This window comes from Rattus norvegicus, chromosome 8, assembly GCF_021556685.1.
Source record: "Rattus norvegicus strain SHRSP/BbbUtx chromosome 8, alternate assembly SHRSP_T2T, whole genome shotgun sequence".
Taxonomy (NCBI): domain Eukaryota; kingdom Metazoa; phylum Chordata; class Mammalia; order Rodentia; family Muridae; genus Rattus; species Rattus norvegicus.
In genome coordinates, this window is record NC_141541.1 from 61,707,498 (window position 1) to 61,728,232 (window position 20,735).

At 44.7% G+C, this 20,735-nt stretch overlaps 1 protein-coding gene across 2 annotated transcripts in view; it reads right to left on the minus strand.

Annotated features, from left to right (window-relative positions):
• Positions 1–3,684: 3,684 nt before the first annotated feature.
• The window catches only part of Acat1 (acetyl-CoA acetyltransferase 1), a 28,997-nt gene continuing 11,946 nt past the window's right edge, over positions 3,685–20,735 (minus strand). Inside the window, 10 exon segments of one of the 2 annotated variants that reach the window (NM_017075.2) lie at positions 3,685–4,628; positions 5,391–5,548; positions 6,980–7,044; positions 10,367–10,480; positions 12,698–12,793; positions 15,608–15,758; positions 16,242–16,385; positions 19,307–19,407; positions 19,579–19,674; positions 20,127–20,244. In NM_017075.2, the coding sequence (NP_058771.2) occupies positions 4,508–4,628; positions 5,391–5,548; positions 6,980–7,044; positions 10,367–10,480; positions 12,698–12,793; positions 15,608–15,758; positions 16,242–16,385; positions 19,307–19,407; positions 19,579–19,674; positions 20,127–20,244 (1,164 nt within the window). In that variant the 3' untranslated portion in view covers positions 3,685–4,507. 2 annotated transcript variants of the gene reach the window in all.

The window sequence follows — 20,735 nt, forward strand, 5'->3', positions numbered from 1 at the left end:
TTGAAGCTTGTTGTAGCCGTTAGTTAGGCAAGGCTGGCCCCAGGCATTGCTGTGACTTAGCAAGACTAGAACTGAGGTAAGGGCATGTCTGTTGTGTCTTACGTCTTCATTCTTAACCATTTGTATCTGACTATGGTTTTGTGCACATGTCCAAAGGAGGCCATCAGTTCCCATGGAGCTGGAATTAGAGCTGGGAGCCACCGAGTATGGGTGCTGGAAACTGAACTTGGGTCCTTTGGAAGAACAGTACATACTCCTTGCTTCCAGGAATGAGCCAGAAGCATTTCTCTAGCACCATCCTCATATTTTGAGATCTGTTCATTTACTGAGCCAAAGCCCACTAATAACCTAGACTGGTTGGCCAGCAAACTCCAGGGTCCACCTGCCTAGCTATTTAGCCTTTCTTGCCCTGTGCTAGTGTTAGACAAATGTGCCATCCTCAGCTTTGATACAGATGCTGGAGATCTGAGATCTGAGATCAGGTCCTCATGCTTGTGTGACAGGCACTTTACTGAGAGATTTGCTGAGCCCCCAAATTTAGTTCTGATTTGCATCTCTCTGATGGCTAAGGACAGTGAACATTTTCATATTTACAAACCATTTCCGCTTCTGCACAAATAGATTGGGTTATTTGGTGTGGGTTTCCCCCTTTGGTTATTAATTTTTTGTTCCTTATATATCATGAATATTAATAGTCTATCAGTTGAATAGTAAATATTTCATTCTGTAGACTGTCTTTCCATTCTGTTAACTTTACTGTGCTGAACTCTGACTTTTGTGCGGTCCCATTTCTCCGTCTGCTGGAATCCTAGTCAGTACTTGTTCCGTTTCTGAATTGAAAACTATCTCCCCTTGTTTCCTGTAGTGGTCTCAAGGTTTCAGGTCATAAATTAATGTCTTTGATCCATTTTAGACTGATTTTTGTATGAGGTGAATGTAAAAGTAATTGGGGGTTTCTTATGTCTCTTTTGCTCAGTGTGTTTCTGTGCCAGCTCCAGCCCATTTTAGCTCCCAAAGAACTGACAGTGAAACATGGCGTTTTATTAACACGCTTCAGCTCAGCAGTTTCTGGGCCATTCTAATCGGCAAGGCTGCCTGGTTCCCAGCCGTGTGGCCCTTTACCTTCCGTCTGAGTCTTGGCTGGCTCCCTCTAGTCCATGTATGTTCTCATGACTTTGTGGTGAACCTTCCTGGTCCATCCACATGTGTAACTTGAATTTTTTCAAAGCCTATTTTTAATGATGGCTCTTAAATGCTTTAAGCTCCCTTTTAGCCCACCACCCACTAGGGGTAGTGGAAAAGAAAGGATGGCAGGGGACTGTTTAGAAAGGTTCTTTGGAGCAGCTCCTGTCTGGAAACCGGCAGTTCAGTCCACAGGTTGTCATAAGCAGCTCTCTACTCTCAACACTTCACAGATACCCAGCAGTTGGGCTCCATAGAGTCAGGTTAGCAAGCAGCGATGGCACTACCTAGCAGAGACAGCCAGGCCTTAGCCTCGGCTCAAGTAAGCAAGCAGGAAGGACCCAGAGGGACGCCAGAAGTCCTTGGCTGTGCCTCTCTCAGGGAACCAGAGATCAGTGAAGACTTGAGACCTGCAAACGTTACACAGCTGGCTCTATAAGCAAGCCCAGGCAAACCTCCGTCACTGCCCCTTGGGCCTGTTGCTATTCTTCCAAACATCACAGGTCCTCTACAGCGCTTGCCTCAGCTCGTGCATCTGTCTCAGCTGATGTCACTCTGCCAATCAGCCAGACTCCGGTGAAGTGGCCAGAAACTGCAGCACACCACCAGAAGTTCTTTGGTGCTTTTCTCTCTATCGAGTCCCAACAAATGCAGTTCAATTATGCAGTGTAAGGCTGACCAGTATAAGCGTGTTGTTAGCAAAGAATCCATCACGTCCTTTAGCAGAACATCTTGTCACCTGTGTCCACTTCAGCTAAGTGTTTGCTGCAGCAAAACACCAACCAACCAACGTTTCAAAGAACCTTGAAGCTTCTACTTTATCATGGCCTCTCCACTTTCTTCTTGTGATTCCTTTTTTCCCCTTTCTTCATCTCTTTCTGGGAGTCCCTAAATAGAATTGGAAGTCCTACCCTATTCTCTTCTACCCAGCTAACTGGTAACAGCTCTTTATTAACCAATCATCATCTAAACATACAGTGCACAAAACCATCCCCCACAGGTGAGTAGAGTTTAGTTTTATTCTTTTGTGTGAGGACATCAGTTTCCCAGCATCACTTGTTCTGGATGCCTCTCCTTTTCAACAGCTGCTGAGAATTAGCCACAGCTGTGAGCTTATTTCTGAGTTTTGTATTCTGAAGTTCTGTGTTCTTGAATCCCTCCCTTGGATGTTATGTATTGATGAGTGGCAATACGCTTACATAATACTGTTTGGTTTTGTTCAGTGAATGACAAAAATAAAAAGGAAAGGAAAGGACATGACTGCTCCTAGGTGTGGTGGAGGAGAAACTTCATTGTAGATATGAGAGCAGAGCTAGAGTTAAAGCTGGGAGAGTACAGAGTACACATGATCAGCCAGCATAGACAAGATCATACTTAGCTGGGCCATGTTGGGGGAGGGGGAGGGAGAGAGGGGAACCAGGTGAAGCAGCCAGAAGGCAAAAGGTACAAAAAATGGCAGGAAACCAAAATACCTGCATTATATAGAGACAAGCCTCTGGGCGAAGAGTATGCCAGCTATACTCCTGTAACAGATTGGAACTGAGGGATGCTGGGAGAACCAAGAGGCCAGGGCTTTGGTATGTGAAAAGGGCTCCTCGGTCATCAGGGTTTGAAGCTTCACATTTAGTATTATGAAGTTGAATATATGAACATTCATAACGTATATACTTTCATTTCTTCTCCTTTCGCCTTCCTTCCTCTACTCCACCTCCCTCCCTGCTTCTGTTTGTGTAGTCAGGGGTAGAACCCAGGGCTTCGGGGCCAACACCACCAACTGAGCTACATTTCCAACCCTCTTCTGTCTTGGTGGATCATTCCTTCATTCTTTGTCTTACCTGACAGCTGTCTTGAAATCTAGCTTTTATCATGGATGGATAAGGCTATACCTGCTTGCTTTTAGCTTCTACTTTGAGAGCATATGGTTTCCTGTTCTGCCACTTTTAGTCTGAGTCTTTGCCAATGCGGTCTCTTGTAAGACACTTTTTTGGTTCTTTCAGGACAGCATTTTTTCTCTGTTGGAACTCATTATATAGACCAGGCTGGATACACACACACACACACTCACTCTCTCTCTCTCTCTCTCTCTCTCTCTCTCTCTCTCTCTCTCTCTCTCTCTCTCAGATCCTCCTCCTGCCTCTTCCTCTGAACTGCTGGAATTAAAAGACATGCACCACCACACCTAGTGGATTGTGGTTTTAAGATAGTATTTTCAAATTTTATGTTGAGTCCATTAAAAATTTGGGCTGAGGGTTTTTTTAATTATAATAATTTTGTTGATTCTCTGACTGTGTTAAATACTATTTTTGTCTTCCTTACTCATTATTCTATAGCTCTACTGGTTTGCTGAGTTAGGTGTGGTCTGGTTTTTGGTTCCTCTCGTGGGATTTACTCTTTGACTCATGTGACTGTTTCTTCCTGCTGTTTGGAGGGCTCCTCTGAAGAGCGTCTCTCCTGGCCTGGTGGCATGGCTGTAGCTCATGCTCATTTGGGAGATTAGCCATCTTTAAATTTTCATTTCTATTCACATAACTTTATTTGAAACCAATTTTGACTGTCCAAGGATTAAAGTTCAAAACCAAACAGAACATAAACATCCAGTGTGCGCTCTGGTGGCAGACAGAAGTCCGTGGATGTTAGGTTATTTGGGGGCTTGAGAGAGTCAGGCTTTGTTGCTGCTGTTGTGATGATCTTTGGTGTATTTACACATAAAATGCTGGAACTTTTACTCTGCCGTCATCAGGAGAGAACCTGTTTCAAACTCTCTCCGAGGATGGCTTCCTTTACTTGCAAGTGGAGGGGGAAGAAAGCGTGGTATTTCACTTCTCCGATTTCTGTTCGTAGTACAGTGTGCAAGTCCTCCCTGCTGTACGTCACCCTCTATGGGTCCTGGAATCAAATGCTCTTTTTTTTTTATTTGTTTTTTTTTCCCCCCAGAGTTTCTACTACTCTGTGTAGTCTTGGCTGTCAGGGCACTAGCTCTGTGGACCAGGCTAACTTTAAACTCAGAAAGATGCACTTGCCTCTGTCTCCAAGTGCTGGGATTAAAGCCATGCACCACACAGGTAGCAACAAGTGCTCTTAACGGCTGAGCCATGCCTCTAGTACCTACAGTGTATTTCAAATAGTAGAGTATCCGACTGTTTACCAAAAAATATTAAAGGAGGAGAAATTTTTATTTGCAATTTCAATGGGTTTTTGGATGTGATTTTTAAAAATTTTTAGTAGAAAATAATAAAAAATGAAATAGCTTATCCTGAATATAATCTGGCCCAAGGGGTAGTTCACTTCAGCGGGTCACGTGGAACTGTCTCCTAAAACAAGATGTCTACAGCTTCTCAATCAGCACGGCGGAAGCCCCTCCTCCTCCATTGCAAATACTAGCCAGACCGAATTCTCCTTGCTTCAAGGCATGAGCCAAGTGAACAACAATCCGAGCTCCAGACATCCTAGGAGTAAGAAAACATTTGGTTCTTTAATCTAGAACAGAATTTAGGACCAACCAGAAAAGTTCCTATTCCAAGTCAACATCCTGAAAATCCAGTACTTGCGGGTAAGTACTTTTAAGTTTACACATGAATTTCAGGAAGAGGATTACAGCTCTTATAAAATCCTGAGCTTCAGTTTCTTTATCCAACGCTGTTAGTGTCCTGGACAGTTTTATACCAACGTGACCCAAGCTATAATCATCTAAGAAGAGAGAGCCTCGATTGAGAAAATGTCTCCATAAGATCAGGCTATACAAAAGCCTGTAGGACATTTTCTTAGTTTCTAATGGAGGAGGGCCTGGCCCATTGTGGGTGGTGGTGCCATCCCTAGGCTGGTGGTCCTGGGTTCTGTAGAAAGCAGGCTGCGAGCCAGTAAGCAACACTCCTCTGTGGCTCCTGCCTCCAGATTCCTGCCTTGTTTGAGTTCCTGACCTCAATTCCTTCAGCAGTAGACTACCATGTGAAAATATAACCCAAATAAGCACTTTTCCTCTCAAATTTGATTTTGTTCATGGTGTTTCATAACCTAAGGCAGTTAGGTTTCAAGCCACAGATGTACTAAGTCTGTGTTCACTGCCGGATATTATCTCAGAAATACTGTTTATCTTAAAGCTGGACAGAAAGGAAAACTGCTAATCAAACAACAGGAGTGGTGGTGAAGTATCTTATAGAAATACAAAGGTAGCCATTAGTCTGACTCGAATTGCTTGTTAGGGCACTCACCCGATTGGATGGCCCAGAGAAACAGCTCCTCCATGGACATTTACTTTTTGAGGGTCAATCTCCAGCATTTTAATGTTGGCTAGTACAACCACACTGAATGCTTCATTTACTTCCCACATGGCAATGTCTTCTTTTTTCAGTCCTGCATATTTAAGAACCTAAAAATAAATTTCAGAATGGTTATCCAGATATTTAGCAATCAAAACTTACTTTCATTATTTTCTAGAGATTTTATAATTGTGGTTTATATTTCTCCTTTTAAGTAGTTACTTGCTGGAGCTGGAGAGATGGCCCAGTGGTTAAGAGCACTGACTGCTCTTCTAGAGGTCCTGAGTTCAAATCCCAGCTCTAGATGGTGGCTCACAACCATCTGTAACAGGATCTGATGCCCTCTTCTGGTGTGTCTGAAGACTGCTACAGTGTACTCATATATATGTATATCTTATAATAAGTAGTTACTTGCTTAAATAGGAAGGGTTTTTCTTTTTTAAAGGATTTATTCTTCAGAATTTGCTTTTGTGTATTAAAATAAGAATTTTGTTTGCAAGTACATTGTAGTGTAATACAGACTCCACCAGTGTTTGACAAGGTACATTCTCTCTGTGAAAATATACCCTGCAGTATGTCCTTAAGATCTACCTTGCTGGCTATGTTATTTATATTCTGTATTCTTGAAGAGTTTTGTCTGTTCCCACACGCCTCCTCAATTTCTTTAGAAGTTACATGATGATTATCTCAGGCACAAATATCACAGGTCTTCTTGTGAAATCTTTGATCATGCTTGGTTTTGCTAAGCATCTTGAGGGGGATTCTTGTGCTAATGATTATCCTCATAATAATACCATTTTAAAATAATGCCAAAGTCGTCCTTGTTTAGAACACTTACCATTAGCTGCTAACCCAGTGCATTCACTTTCGAAGGTGTCTGTTCCTATGTGCAGGTCTGCCACCTTGAATTGTGTCTGACCCTTCTCTACTCTTACATTTACCTTCTTTATCTTTATCTCTCACACATCAACTCTAGTTGGATAGGGTGGTGTATACCTCTAATCCTAACACTCAGGAGGCTGAGGTAGGAGGATCTCAAGTTCAATACCAGCCCAGAAATCAAAGCAAGAATTTGGCATACAAACAAAAGGTCAAGTTGAGGCTATCCCTTGTAAGCATACATTTGTTGAACACACCTCAGGTCCCTGTGAGTGGCTTCCCAAGGACTTGGTTACGTTTGCCTTTGGAAGCACAGACAACAATGTCGGTTCACTGAGTCTGGCTTACTCTTTACTGCAAACTACACAGTCCATGGTTCTTTCAGCATAGAGAACCCTCTGCAAGCAGCTGCTTACTCTGTCGTCTAGACTGGCACCTTTACCACTCCAGGGATGGGCACTGTATGTGTTTACAAGGGATCCAGCTATCCACTTCTCTCCATTCTGATGAAGATGGAGTCTGAGGTTTCCTGTCAGTTACTATTTTCTGAAGTGGAAAGAATAACAACTCATCCTGCTTCTGCAAATGGACATTTAAAATGCAGACCCTGCAATCTGGTACCAGAAGCTCTATAGTGAGTACAGCCCCTCCCTTGTTCTTACCTTAGGTACAGCATATGCAGGTGCGAGTGGGAAATCAATGGGGTCTACAGCAGCATCAGCAAATGCTGCAAAAACAGTAACCGTGTTACACATACCACGAGGTTCCATCCTTGGAGATTCAAAATCCAAGCCAGCAAATGCACGCTGCCTAGTCTCTGTGCCATGTAGGACTTGTATTTGCTCGTTTTTATTTTTTTAAGGTAGGGTGTCTGTATGTAGCCCTGCTGTGCTTTAAACTCACTTTGAAGAGCAGGGCAGCCTTAGCCTCATAGTCAGGAGACTTACTGCCCCTACCTTTTGAGGGCTAGGATTAAAGATTTGTGCCAACACACCCAGCTGCACATTGCTCCTTTTGTAAGAGTCTATTCTGAGTATGATTACATTAGTTTAACTTTATTATTTCATGTACGTTTTCATGTGTGTCTGTGCACCGCACGTGCTGGTGCTTGAGGAGGGGGTAAGCCAACTCCCCAGCTGGATCATGGCAACTATTTCAAAGGAAAACGTTTAGTCGGGCCTGGCTTAGAGTTTAGTCCGTCATCGCGGTGAGAAGCAGGGGAGTATCTCAGCAGACATGGTGCTAGAGAGCAGAGCAGAGGAGAGGAGAGCAGAGGAGAGGAGAGGAGAGCAGAGGAGAGGAGAGCAGAGGAGAGCAGAGCAGAGGAGAGGAGAGGAGAGCAGAGCAGAGGAGAGCAGAGCAGAGCTCTACATTCCACATCAGTAGGCAGCAGGAAGGCAACCGAACCACTGGGCCTGCTTTGCGCTTCTAAGACCTCAAGTGGTGCACTTCCTCCAACGCAGCCACACCTCCAACACGGCCACACCTCCAACACGGCCACACCCACTAAAACTGCCATGCCCTATGGGCTTATGGGGGCCATTTTTATTCAAACCACCATAGGTTGTTCAACCCCCAAATGGCCTGTGGTCATGGCATCTCTTCACAGGAATAAAAACCTTAACTAATAAAGGTGGTGACCTACACGTTGAAAACCACTAGCCTGGGACAGTTGAGAGCTGTTCTTCCAGAGCAGCCAAGTGCAGTCCTCAGCAGCACACCAGGCACCTTACAACTGTGTAACCACAGCCTTCACAGCAGTATTGCCTATTAGGTGCCCATTCCCACATGCAGTCACACACAAACACATGAGTGTTAAAATACAGAAAGATCCAGTTTGGTGGTATAACTCAGACATAGAATCCATAAGTTTGTTAGTTCAATCCCAAGTACCACAAATGTAAATAAAAGCCCATGACAGAAGCTAGAATAAAATTATGCTAAATGTATTATAAAGCAAATTGTATTTAAGTCCTTACAAAGAAGGCACAGCACATTTTAAAGGTGAGAAATACAGGTAGGCAAGATGGCTCACTGAGTATACACATGTCTACAGTTCAATCGTAAAACCCATGTAAAGGTGGAGGGAAAAAACCAACTCCAGACATGTCCTCTGACCACCACGTGCACATTATACGTAAAGACAATAACTTTTTTTTGTTTTTTTTCTAGACTCCCAATTCCATATTTTTATTCCAGTTGGCTGTATCTTTTGGTAAACCATAACTTTTCCCTTTCCCTACTCATACAGGATAGATAACGGGAGTTTTTGTTTTTAAATAATAATTTAATTATGTAAGTACACTGTAGTTATCTTCAGACACTCCAGAAGAGGGCATCAGATCTCATTACAGATGGTTGTGAGCCACCATGTGGTTGCTGAGAATTGAACTCAGGACCTCTGGAAGAGCAGTCAGTGCTCTTAACCACTGAGCCATCGGTTCTCCAGCCCCTAAATAACACTGTTTAAAGAAAGCTTTTGTGTGTATGTGGGAGTAGGCTCGTGCCTGCCTTGGCACCTGTGGCAGTCAGAGGACAGTGTGTGGGAGTGAGCTCTCTTACGTCTTTCACATAGGTTACCAGGGTCTGACTCAGGCCATCAGGGTTAGCAGGGGCACCTTCACCCACTGAGATACCTTACCAGTCCTAAAGTCATTATATAAAGCAGATTCTTAATAAAGATATTAAAGGAGCTTCTACCAATCAAAACAGATATGGCCAACTCCATTACTACCTGCCACCAAAGAAAGACACTGTTCCAAAACTAGAGATGGGATGTAATTGAGAAAAGCACATTGGGCCTCTAGAGACAAGAACACACATTCACACAATTTGTATTTTAGTTAAAGACAGAGGCCTGGGTGAGCACATGCCTTTAATCCCAGCATGTGGGAGGCAGTGTCTGTGGAGGCCAGCCTGGTCTACAGAGTTCTAGGACAGCCAGGACTGTTCGAAAAGAAAAGAAAAGGGGGTTGGGATAGACAAGGTCAAGACAGGCTTGGTGGCCCAGGCCTATAATTCCACCTTGGAAGCTGTGGCAGACATAACAAGATCAAAGCCAGCCTGGGCTACAAGACTGAATTCAGGCCAGCCTATACAACTGAGTCCTTGTTCCAAAAGGAGAGCTAGAGGTATCTAGCTCAGACAGAATACTTGCTTAGCATGTGTGCACTGGCTAGTTTTATATCAGCCTCACATGAGCTAGCCTCTAGCCAAATGTTAGATGGAGTTCAGGGAATCCTGAGGAAGAGGGGGAGGAAGGTTACAGGAGCCAGAGGGGTCAAGGACACCACAGAAACATGTCCCATAGAATCAACTAAGCAGGCTCATAGAGGCTCATAGAGACTGAACCTACATCAGGGAGCCTGTAGAGGGCAGCACTAAGTCCTCTGCATATGGGTTATGTAGCTTGGTCTTTGTGAAACTCCTAACTCGGCATGGGTTTTCTCTTGACTCTTGCCTCCTTCTTTATCCTCCCACTGGGTAGTCTCAACCTGCCTGGATACCAGGGCATATGTCCCGCCTTATTGTACCATTATGCCATGTTTGTTTGATGTCCGTGGGAGGTCTGCTCTTTTCTGAAGGGAAACAAAAATAATAGATGGGGGAGAGGAAGGGGAAACTGCAGTAGGGGTTTAATACACACAAATTAATAATAATAATAATAATAATAATAATAATAATAATAATAATAAAAGTACCTCCATAATACCATAATATCAGGCTATAGAGCAGGCCTCTAGGGCACTTTCTTAATTGATGATTTGGGGGAGGGCCCAGCCCACTATGGGTCATGCCATCCCTGATCTGGTAGTCCTGGGTTCTGTAAGAAAGCAGGCTGAGCAAGCCTGCAGATCCCTGCCCCATCTGAGCTCCTGTCCTGACGTCCTTTGGTGGTGAACTGTGATGTGGCAGCATAAGCTGAATGCACTCTTTCTTCTCCGGGTTACTTTGGTCATGGTGTGCCATCCTCAGCATTAGGAACCTGGACTAAAACCCCGGATTCTCAATACCAGGGGAAAGAGGAGAAACGAGGGGAGAACATTTACCTGCGATTCGTGCCAGTGGCTTAACCTTGAGCCGCTGGGCTGCCTCTGCAGTCATGAGAACCACAGCAGCTGCTCCATCGTTCAGTGTGCTGGCGTTAGCAGCTGTTACTGTGCCTGAGATCAACAAAAATCAAGTCACGCATCCACTTCACTGAGTCCATCCTGCTCTGTCCCACAAATACTCAAACGCTGTCTGCGTTATCAAGTGAACAGACATGCTGTAGACAGCCTTGGAGAGGATTTCTGCCCGAGGAAACACGCACAAAGCGAGCTCCGCAGTCAATGTCTCCACAGTGAGTGCAGGGTGGGAGTTCAGACACACGGTGGCACTGGGCCAATGTTTCTTCTCAGCAGCTCATCACAGCCAAACTCTAGCACCCTCAATGTATTCTCCATATCTGTGTCAGGACCAGGCATTCTCTACAGTCACTGGAGGCTGAATGTCGGTGAGCACTACAACATTCAGCTATAGACTTTACACCAGCTGTCTGTGTATACAAACTCAGAGAGGCTATTTTAACACTGACAGTGTAACAGTCTACCTTGTAACAGTCTACTAAAACTATACTTTTTTTTTTTTGAAACAGGGTCTTTCTATATAATGTTGGCTAACCTGGAACTCACAGAAATCCACCTGCCTCTGCCTCCCAAGAGCTGGAATCAAAGTTGTGTATCACCGTATCAGCTTAACATGTACTTTTTGTTTGTTTTGGTGTTTTCTTTTTTGGCTTTCTCTGTACAACCTTGAGTGTCCTAGAACTCACTCTGTACACCAGGCTGGCCCCAAACTCAGAAATCTTGCCTTTGCCTGCCACTAACTGGATTAAAGGTGTGGCCCACCACCACCTGGCAACACATACTTTTATACTATAAATTTTGATGAGAATGACCAGAAAGATGACTGATGATTTCTCTATTGGAACTGAGCAATTCTATCAAGAAAGGAAAAACTAATTGCAGAGTATCACAGTTGCACACAGTCAACCTTGTAGAGCTCATATTTTCTCAAAGTTTAAAGTTCCAAACCACTTAGAAATTTGGAAGCTAGGCATGTCATTCAGTAGAAGAGTATTTGCCTAATATTTGAGCTTCTAAGTTTGATCCCCAGGAAACCCTCCCAAAAGGAAATTCAGAACACAGACTATTTGTCCCAACATTAAAGATTAACACATGCGCTCTTCCTGTAAGCGGCCAGAGGTGACCTGTGAAGATGGTTCGCAACTCCCTTGACCCAGAAAACCCCACGAAATCATGCAAATCAAGAGGCTCAAACCTTCATGTTCACTTTAAGAACACCCGGGAAACTGCCCAGGCCATCGAGGGTATGCATATCCGAAAAGCCACCAAACATCTGAAGGATGTCACTTTAAAGAAGCAGTATGTGCCATTCCGGAGGTATAATGGTGGAGTTGGTAGGTGCGCCCAGGCCAAACACTGGGGCTGGACACAGGGACGGTGGCCAAAAGAGAGTGCTGAATTTTTGCTGCACATGCTTAAAAATGCAGAGTGATGCTAAACTTAAGGGTTTAGACGTAGATTCTCTGGTCATTGAACACATCCAGGTGAACACGGCTCCTAAGATGGCGCGGACAAACCTACAGAGCTCATGGTCGGGTTAACCCATCCATGAGCTGCTCCTGCCACACTGAGATGATCCTCACTGAGAAGGAACAGATTGTTCCAAAGCCAGAAGAGGAGGCTGCACAGAAGAAAAAGATATCCCAGAAGAAACCGAAGAAACAAAAACTCATGGCATGGGAATAAATTCAGCATAAATAAATGCGGATAAAGTTAAAAAAAAAAAAAGATTAACACATGCTAATGCTAAGCCAGGTACTAAATACTGGTAAACACAACCGTCAGCAGAAGACTCAAGGAACCTAACATGTAAGTTTGTATTCTCAATTCGCAAACTATGGAGATGCCTGCCTATAGAAAACAATTCTCTAGCCGTGTTATAGAGTCTTCTCCCTAGGACTTAATATTCTGAAGATATAAACTGTTAAGAATAAAGTACTCTAAAAATGTGAAGTGACATCTAGATGTTTTATACAATACCTTTGATTAAATCGCTAGGCCGGGACTAAAGAGAGATGGTTCAGCAGTTAGGAGCACTGGCTGCTCTTAGAGGATCACACTTTGGTTCCCTGCAGCAAACGGCAGCGTACAGTTCCAGTTCCTTAGGTTAGATGCCATTTTCTTACCTCCATGCATACCAGGCACGGAGTGATACACAGACATACATGCAGGCCAAACAGTCACACATAGATTAATCTTTTAAAAACCTGTTCATGTCACCTCAGGTTCTCCTGTCTGATCTCTCCCTCTTACCGTTTTCTTTCTGGAACACTGTCTTGAGCTTTGGCACTTTACTGAAGTCAACTCGCTTGTACTCTTCATCTTCCTTCACCACCACGTCTGGTTTACCTAAAATTGAAAAGCAATCCCAGTCAAGACACCAACTCAGGAAGAAGCTTACCCCACGCCATTCCAAGCGAGCCTCGGATGTGAAGCCTACACCAACAACTCCATTATTTCCCAGCCTTCTCTCTGTCTCTCTCTCTGTCTCTCTCTCTCTGTTTCTCTCTGTCTGTCTCCCCCCCCTCTCTGTCTCTGTCTCTTTTTCTCTGTCTCTCTCTGTGTCTCTGTCTCTGTCTCTGTCTCTCTCTCTCTCTCTCTCTCTCTCTCTCTCTCTCTCTCTTCTTTTGAGACAGGGTCCCTATGTATTCCTGGAACTCTACAAGGCTGTCCATGTAGACTAGGCTGTCTTTGGATACACAGAGATCCCCCTGCCTCTGTCTCCCAAATTAAAATGCTGTGGTTAAAGGCAAGTGTCCACACCCAGTCTTCCCAACTCTCGTCTGTGGTCATAGACCTCACAGTGTGCACTCCACAGGCAGATGCTCGACCAGCGCTGCATGAGCTAGTTATCCGTAGCCCAGGCACAGTGATCATTCTGGAAAGCAGCCTGGCCTAAGTAGTCACTATGGACCATGGATCTCTGCCAGTGATGCTGGTGAGAGGGCCCCTTTCTTTGACTCTGAGCAGTGCAGCACATGTAACTCCAAAGGCAGACAGCATTAGTCCTTCATTTCTGGGAGGTAACCCTAAGAGTCCTCTAATATAAATCCCTTTTAAAAAAATACTTGTTAGGGTCAATAAGATAGCTCAGCAGACAAAAGTGCTTGCCACACAAGCTTAGAAATTTGAGTTCAATCCCCAGAATCCATGTAAAAGTAGGAGAAAAAAAGCCAACTAATTCTACAAAGTTATCCTCTGGCCTCCACATGAATGCCATGGAGCACATGTATACACATACATGTACAAATACACGTAAGCAGGGTTGCATAGACAGCTCAGTGGTAAAGACCTACACTAATCTTCCAGAGTTTGGTCCTCAGCACCCACGTCAGGTGACTCACAACTGCCTATAAACTCTAGTTCCAGGGGACCCAATACCTCTGGCCTCTTCAGCCACCTGCACCAGTGTGCATATGACCCACACACAAAATGTACGACTTTAATTCCAGCACTCGGGAGGCAGAGACAGTAGGATCTGTGTGAATTCAAGGACAGCATTGTCTACAGAGTGAGTTCCTGGACAGCCAGGAACACAGAGAAACCCTACCTTGAAAAACCAAGATAAGGCTCTCTTGATCTCTGCGTCCGCTTACTTATCACCCACAATTCCCTCTTCTTTCTCTCTCCTCCAGCCAAGCAAGATGTCCAAAGGAAAGAAAGCCAAGGGGAAGAAGGTGGCCCTGACCCCCGCAGTGGTCAAGAAACAGGAGGCCAAAAAGGTGGTCAATCCTTTATTTGAGAAGAGGCCTAAGAACTTCAGCACTGGGCAGGACACCCAGCCCAAAAGAGATCTTACACGCTTCATCAAATGGCCCCGCTACATCAGGCTGCAGTGGCGAAGAGCCATCCTCTATAAGCAGCTCACAGTACCTCCTGCCATTAACCAGTTCACCCAGGCCCAGCAAACAGCGCAGGCAAACAGCGACTCAGCTGCTTAGGCTCGCCCACAAGTACAGGCCAGAGACAAAGCAGGAGAAGCAAAGGCTGCTGGCCGGCGCTGAGAAGAAAGCTGCTGACAAAGGGGACTAAGAGACCACCTGTCCTTCGAGCAGGGGTCAATACAGTCACCACCTTGGTGGAGAACAAGAAGGCTCAGCTGGTGGTGATTGCCTATGACATAGACCCCATTGAGCTGGTGGTTGTCCTGCCTGCCCTGTGTTGAAATTTGGGGGTGCCCTACTGTATCATCAAGGGAAAGGCCAGGCTGGGGCGCCTGGTCCACAGGGAGACAGGCACCACTGTTGCCTTCACACAGGTAAACTCAGAAGACAAGGGTGCTCTGGCTAAGCTGGTGGAAGCTGTTAGGACCAATTATAATGACAGATATGACAAGATCTGCCACAACTGGGGAGGCAACATTCTGGGTCCTAAGTCTGTGGCTCGCGTTGCCAAGCTGGAACAGGCAAAGGCTAAAGAACTCGCCACCAAACTGGGTTAAATGTACACTAAGTTTCCGTACATAAATATAATCACAAAATTATCTTCCATAGAAAAACCAAGACAAATAAATTAACCAAACATATAAAATACATAATCTAATGTGCTATTAGTCACATATATGAAAGAATTAAAATAACTATTGTTTCTCAATTAAAAACAGTAAGCACACCAGCTTTCTATCAAGCCTGATGAGCTGTTCAATCCCCGCAACACGCGTGGTGAGAAAGAACCAACTCCTGCAGGCTGTCCTGTGGCTTCCACGCACACAGCACTGCACACACAGGCCAAGCGAACACAAAACACACAAACACGTGGGCGCTGAGACCTGCATGAACTGTTACTTCTAACCTGTGACTCTTCCTTTACTAACTGTAAGCAAAACCGTTAATGTGTTCACCTCAGATGAACAGAGATGATACTCATTTAAAATGGAAACATGGGCTGCAGAGATGGCTCGGTTAAGAGCACTGACTGCTCTTCCAGAGGACCCGGGTTCAATTCCCAGCAACCACATAGCAGCTCACACCTGTCTGTAACTCGAGTTCTAGAGGATCCAGCATCCTCTCACAGACACGCATGCAGGCAGAACACCAATACACGTACAATAAAAATATTGTTTTAAAAACAATGGAAACATCAATTCTATAACACAGATCTATTACTCTAACCAAGAAAAAGAAATGAGTGAGAGTGTGAAGTGTGTTTTGGAAATGCGTCTACCTTTCACTGAGATGGTGATGGGCGTAATCTCATTTGCAAACTTCCCTGCATCCCACGCCTCTTTACTTCGGGTGTAAGAGCCGATGGCGTACTTATCCTGCTCCTCCCGCGAGATACTCAGCTTCTTCGCGGTGTTCTCAGCACAATTGCCCTAAGAAGTTTGGAAAAACGACCTTTGCATAACACTCAGTGCTTGGGAGTTCAACTTCATTTCTCTACATTGCTTTCCTCCATTCTGGGTAACTCCTCTTATCGTCAGATGGTTTCAGGAAACAGAGTTGCCACCGTAGGAGGAAATACCTCACTTAGGCGTGGGGCAGTTACAGTTAATCCACGCTGAGGAAATGGACATAGTAAAATAAATATTTTTATAAAGTTGACTAAAACATTTATAGAACCCACCCTAGAACTCAGTATTTAAAATATATATGTTCTGAAAAGCCAAGGGTTAGTATTAAACGGCACTCCCTATTAAAGCAGCACTTGGGGCCAGCAAGTGAGAACCCACACTGCTCTTCCAGGGTACCTGAGTTAGATTCTCTGGTCAGGTCCCTCAACCCACCCACTGTAGCTCCTGAGGATCTAACACTATGGATAACAACACACATAAATGGGTTTTTTAATTAGTATTTACCATATGAATTTTATTGTAGACATCGGTTAGCCCGTCTTTCACAATCAGGTCTTCAAGTTTTACCCCACCGTATGGTGTTGCTCCTCTGCTCATTACGTACGGGACATTTGACATGCTCTCCATTCCGCCTGCCACCATCACATCCTGCTCAGAACACAGCAAAGCCAAGGTAAGCATTGCGATCCATGCCACTGCGCACACAGCTGTCAGCAACAGTCCATGAATGCCACTGTCCACACACACACTGTCAGCAACAGTCCATGAATGCCACTGCGCACACAGCTGTCAGCAACAGTCCATGAATGCCACTGTCCACACACACAGCTGTCGGCAACAGTCCATGAATGCCACTGTCCACACAGCTGTCGGCAACAGTCCATGAATGCCACTGTCCACACACACACTGTCAGCAACAGTCCATGAATGCCACTGTCCACACACACACTGTCAGCAACAGTCCATGAATGCCACTGTCCACACACACACTGTCAGCAACAGTCCATGAATGCCACTGTCCACACACACACTGTCAGCAACAGTCCATGAATGCCACTGTCCACACACACTGTCGGCAACAGTCCATGAATGCCACTGTCCACACACACTGTCAGCAACAGTCCATGAATACCACTGTCCACACACACACTGTCGGCAACAGTCCATGAATGCCACTGTCCACACACACACTGTCGGCAACAGTCCATGAATGCCACTGTCCACACACAGCTGTCGGCAACAGTCCATGAATACCACTGTCCACACAGCTGTCCACAAAGGAGTGTTTAACGTGGCTTTTCAGTCACATAGTTAATGCCCTCTTTATCATTTTTTTCTGATGAGAAAAAAGTGGTTTATAATGTTCCATGACAGTTAAGATTAAAATTAGAAGCTGGGTATAGTGGTACACATCTATAATCTAGCACTTGGAAGACTGAAGCAGGAGCGTCAGGAGTTCAAGGTCATTGTCAGCTATAGAGAGGGTTTGAAGCTATCCTGGAGTACATGAGAAGCTGTCTCAGAAAACACAAATCAGACAAAGAAAAGGTAAGAATTGGACAATTTGCAAGGCCCTGGGTTCGGTCCCCAGCTCCGAAAAAAAGAACCAAAAAAAAAAAAAAAAAAAAAGAATTGGACAATTTGACTGCACCTAACTTTGGAAAGTGGAGCTGGTAGGTTTTGGAAAACAATTGACAACTTCCAAGAATACAACAATTCTTCAGGTTTTTGGTTTTTGGGGTTTTCTTTTTTAGGATTTTTCAAAGCTGTCTAGTTCACTGCTCTATTCTTATAAATCCTAAGTACACACTAGAGTATGTTTAGATACTGTTATATATAGTTTTAGATAGAGAGAGTTAGGTATACAGTTATAATACATCAAGTAGGGCACTGAAGTTAAATAACCTGCCCAAGGTTTCCCTGCTTTTAATAGAGAATATTCAAACTGGTGGTACACTAAGAGTCGGAGGGAAGTGTGAGAAAATGCTTTTCCCTTTTCCACCTTCTAGAGCTGTGAGGTCTCTAGGGTTTGCATACACTGCTCAGTGATGAGGTTCCTGTCACGGTAGCTCAGACCTCAGTGTACTCTTTTCTCCTCTGAAAGAGAACATAAATGTGTGGTTCTTTCCTGTTTCCATCTTCTGTGTGTTATGTGCATGATTGTTCTGCCTGTATTGTGTGTCTGTGTACCATGTACCAGGTACACATTTGGCCTAACCCCCACAGAGGCCAGACGAGGGCGCCAATGCCCTGAAACTGTAGTAGAGAGATGAGCTATACATGGGTGCTGGGAACTGGACCCAGTCCTGTGGAGGAAGAGCCAGTGCTCTGGACCACTGAGCCATCTCTCCAGCCTCTAAGTGTGTGTCTTGGTGTTTGTAAGAAGTGGCGTGAAAGCATGCCTCACTTATTCTCCGCTTGGTTGTGATACACAGTGGTAGGTACAACATCCAGGAAGGGAGGCGATCTAATAAAGACCTCTGTCTTTCTCACCCCGCCCTGGGACTTTGTGTCTGTGGCTGTTTCCATGTCCTTCTCTCTGAAAACTGATGAAGTGCTAGCTCTTAAAGCCAGACACGGGCAGAAAACAGCCTCAATGTCACAGCATAGTCCAGAGCAGCCTCTCTCTTCCTCACCTAGGTAAAGATAAGATTTGAACCAACAGACCTCAAACTTGCATTCTCCTGCTCTATCTCATAAATGCTAAAATTGGGCATGTGTTTAACTGAAAAGAATCTCAGGGCTGGAGTTCAGTTCTAACACCCACACCAGACGTCTCATAACCACCTGTAACTCTAGCCCCAGGGGATCCAACATCCTCTTGTAGTCGCCAGAGGACCTGTTCACAAGTGGCATTTGATTACACAAACACTCACACATTTTAAAAAATAAAGGGTTCCAGACTATGATGGTACACGCCTTTTTAAACCCCAGCACTTGGGAGGCAGAGGTAGGTGGATCTCTGTGGGTTTGAGGCCAGCCTGGTCTACAGAGTAAGTTCCAGGACAGCCAAAGCTACCCAGAAACTCTGTCTCAAAAAGTCAAAGAAAACCCAGGCTGGGCACACGGTCAATGGTTAAGAGCTCCTGATGCTCTTCCAAGGACCCAGGTCAATTCACAGCACCCAGATGGTGGTTTGGAACCACTCAACAAGATATTCAACATTCTTTCCTGATCTCCGTGTGCACCAGGCATGTGTGTGTTGCACAAACATACATGCAAGGCAAAATACTCATAAACAAATACTGTTTAAAAGGAGGCGGGGTTAGAAGTGTGGCCCTGCAGGTAAAAGTACATGTTGCTCTTTCCTGGGACCTGAGGTTGATTTTCTGCACCCACATGGTGAGTCACGGCTCTAACTCCACTTCCAGAGGAGCCAGTGCCCTCTTCCGGCCTCTAAACACCAGGCATGCATATGATGCCCTAACACACGCAGGTAAAACACTCAGAGATACATACAACAGGGATAAAGAACAGATCTCACCACTGCAACAGAAATGTGCTTAGACACTTAGCATTTTAGAATGTGGAGTTCTTCCAAGTGACGGACAAAGCGAGGGGCTCCTTACCTGGTGTCCACACATAAGACTTTGAGAGGCCATCATGATGGCTTTCATTCCTGAGGCACACACCTTGTTTACTGTGGTGCACGGAGTGGCAATGGGTAGACCTAAAGCAACATAAATCACATTTAGAAAAGCAGAAACCACCACAGAATTAAACAGACCTCGTGACTATGATCTGCAAATTTTATTTCTATAAGAGCTATGCATTTACTGATTTAGCTGACCAGGACATTTTCAAGGTCATTAAGTACAAAAGCAAGTGTGTGTTTCCATACCTGCACCCAGTGTAGCTTGCCTGGTCGGGGCCTGTCCTTCTCCCCCTTGGATGACGTTGCCCATGTAGACCTCCTTCACTTCTTCTTTTGGAATCCCTTTTAAAACAGCGAAAGGGATTGTCCTGGGTTTATTCAACTCATTTTTTTTTCTTTTTAACATTTCATTTGCTTTTATTTTATATTTACCGGTGTTTTGCCTATATGTATGCCTGTGTGTCATGTGCACGCAGTGCCCAGAGAGGCCAGAAGAGGGCATCGGCTCACGTGGAACTAAAGTTTAGGACAGCTGTGAGCTGCCATGTGGACACTGAACCAAGTCCAGCCCCGGTATTGAGCTTAATAATCAAGATTACCAAGCACATATCATGACATAGAAATAATTTCCTCTTCCTCTTAGTTTTAGGTTTCATTTCTATGTATCTATGACAAGGCATTTAGATATGTAAGAACCACGTAATTTCTAAGAGGAATATATTCAGTAAATGCAAAACAGTTATGTGTCATCCAATCATTTGCCCCCTCAATTCCGAAACAGTGCAGCCACTGACCTGCCTTTTCAATGGCTCCCTGAATTGCAATAGTACCAAGCTTGGTGGCTGGCTGAGAGGCAAGGCTGCCCAGGAAGGATCCAATGGGAGTTCGTGTAGCACTCACTATAACCACATCCTGGCAAGACACAAAAGGTAAACATCAACATAGGCATACTCAAATTCTCTTTCATTCAATACACACTTGTACCCAGACAACTTACAAATAATTATTCAGCAAGTGTTAAAATAATATTGGAGCAGGTGGGAAACACCATGACACACCACAATTTAAGACACCACGGAAAGACAGGGCAAGAGTGAGCTCAGTGACAGAGCGCTTGTCCAGCATGCACAAGGCCCTGCATTCAATCCATAGATTTACAGAGGGTGGGGGAGCGGGTGTGGATACAATGGAGAGGCTCAGGGAGGTGAAGGAAGAAATTAAGGCAAATTCTAAAGCAGACATAAAAATCCTTCCCAGCTCTCTCCGGGATGTTTAATGCCAGAAGCTTAAGTTTCAATCCTGCTCGGTCAAAGTCATAAAATCTCAGGCAGTCAAGGTGACTCAGCAGGAAAGATTTGCAATGATCCCTGGACAACCTGAGAGCTTGATCCCAGGAAAAATGT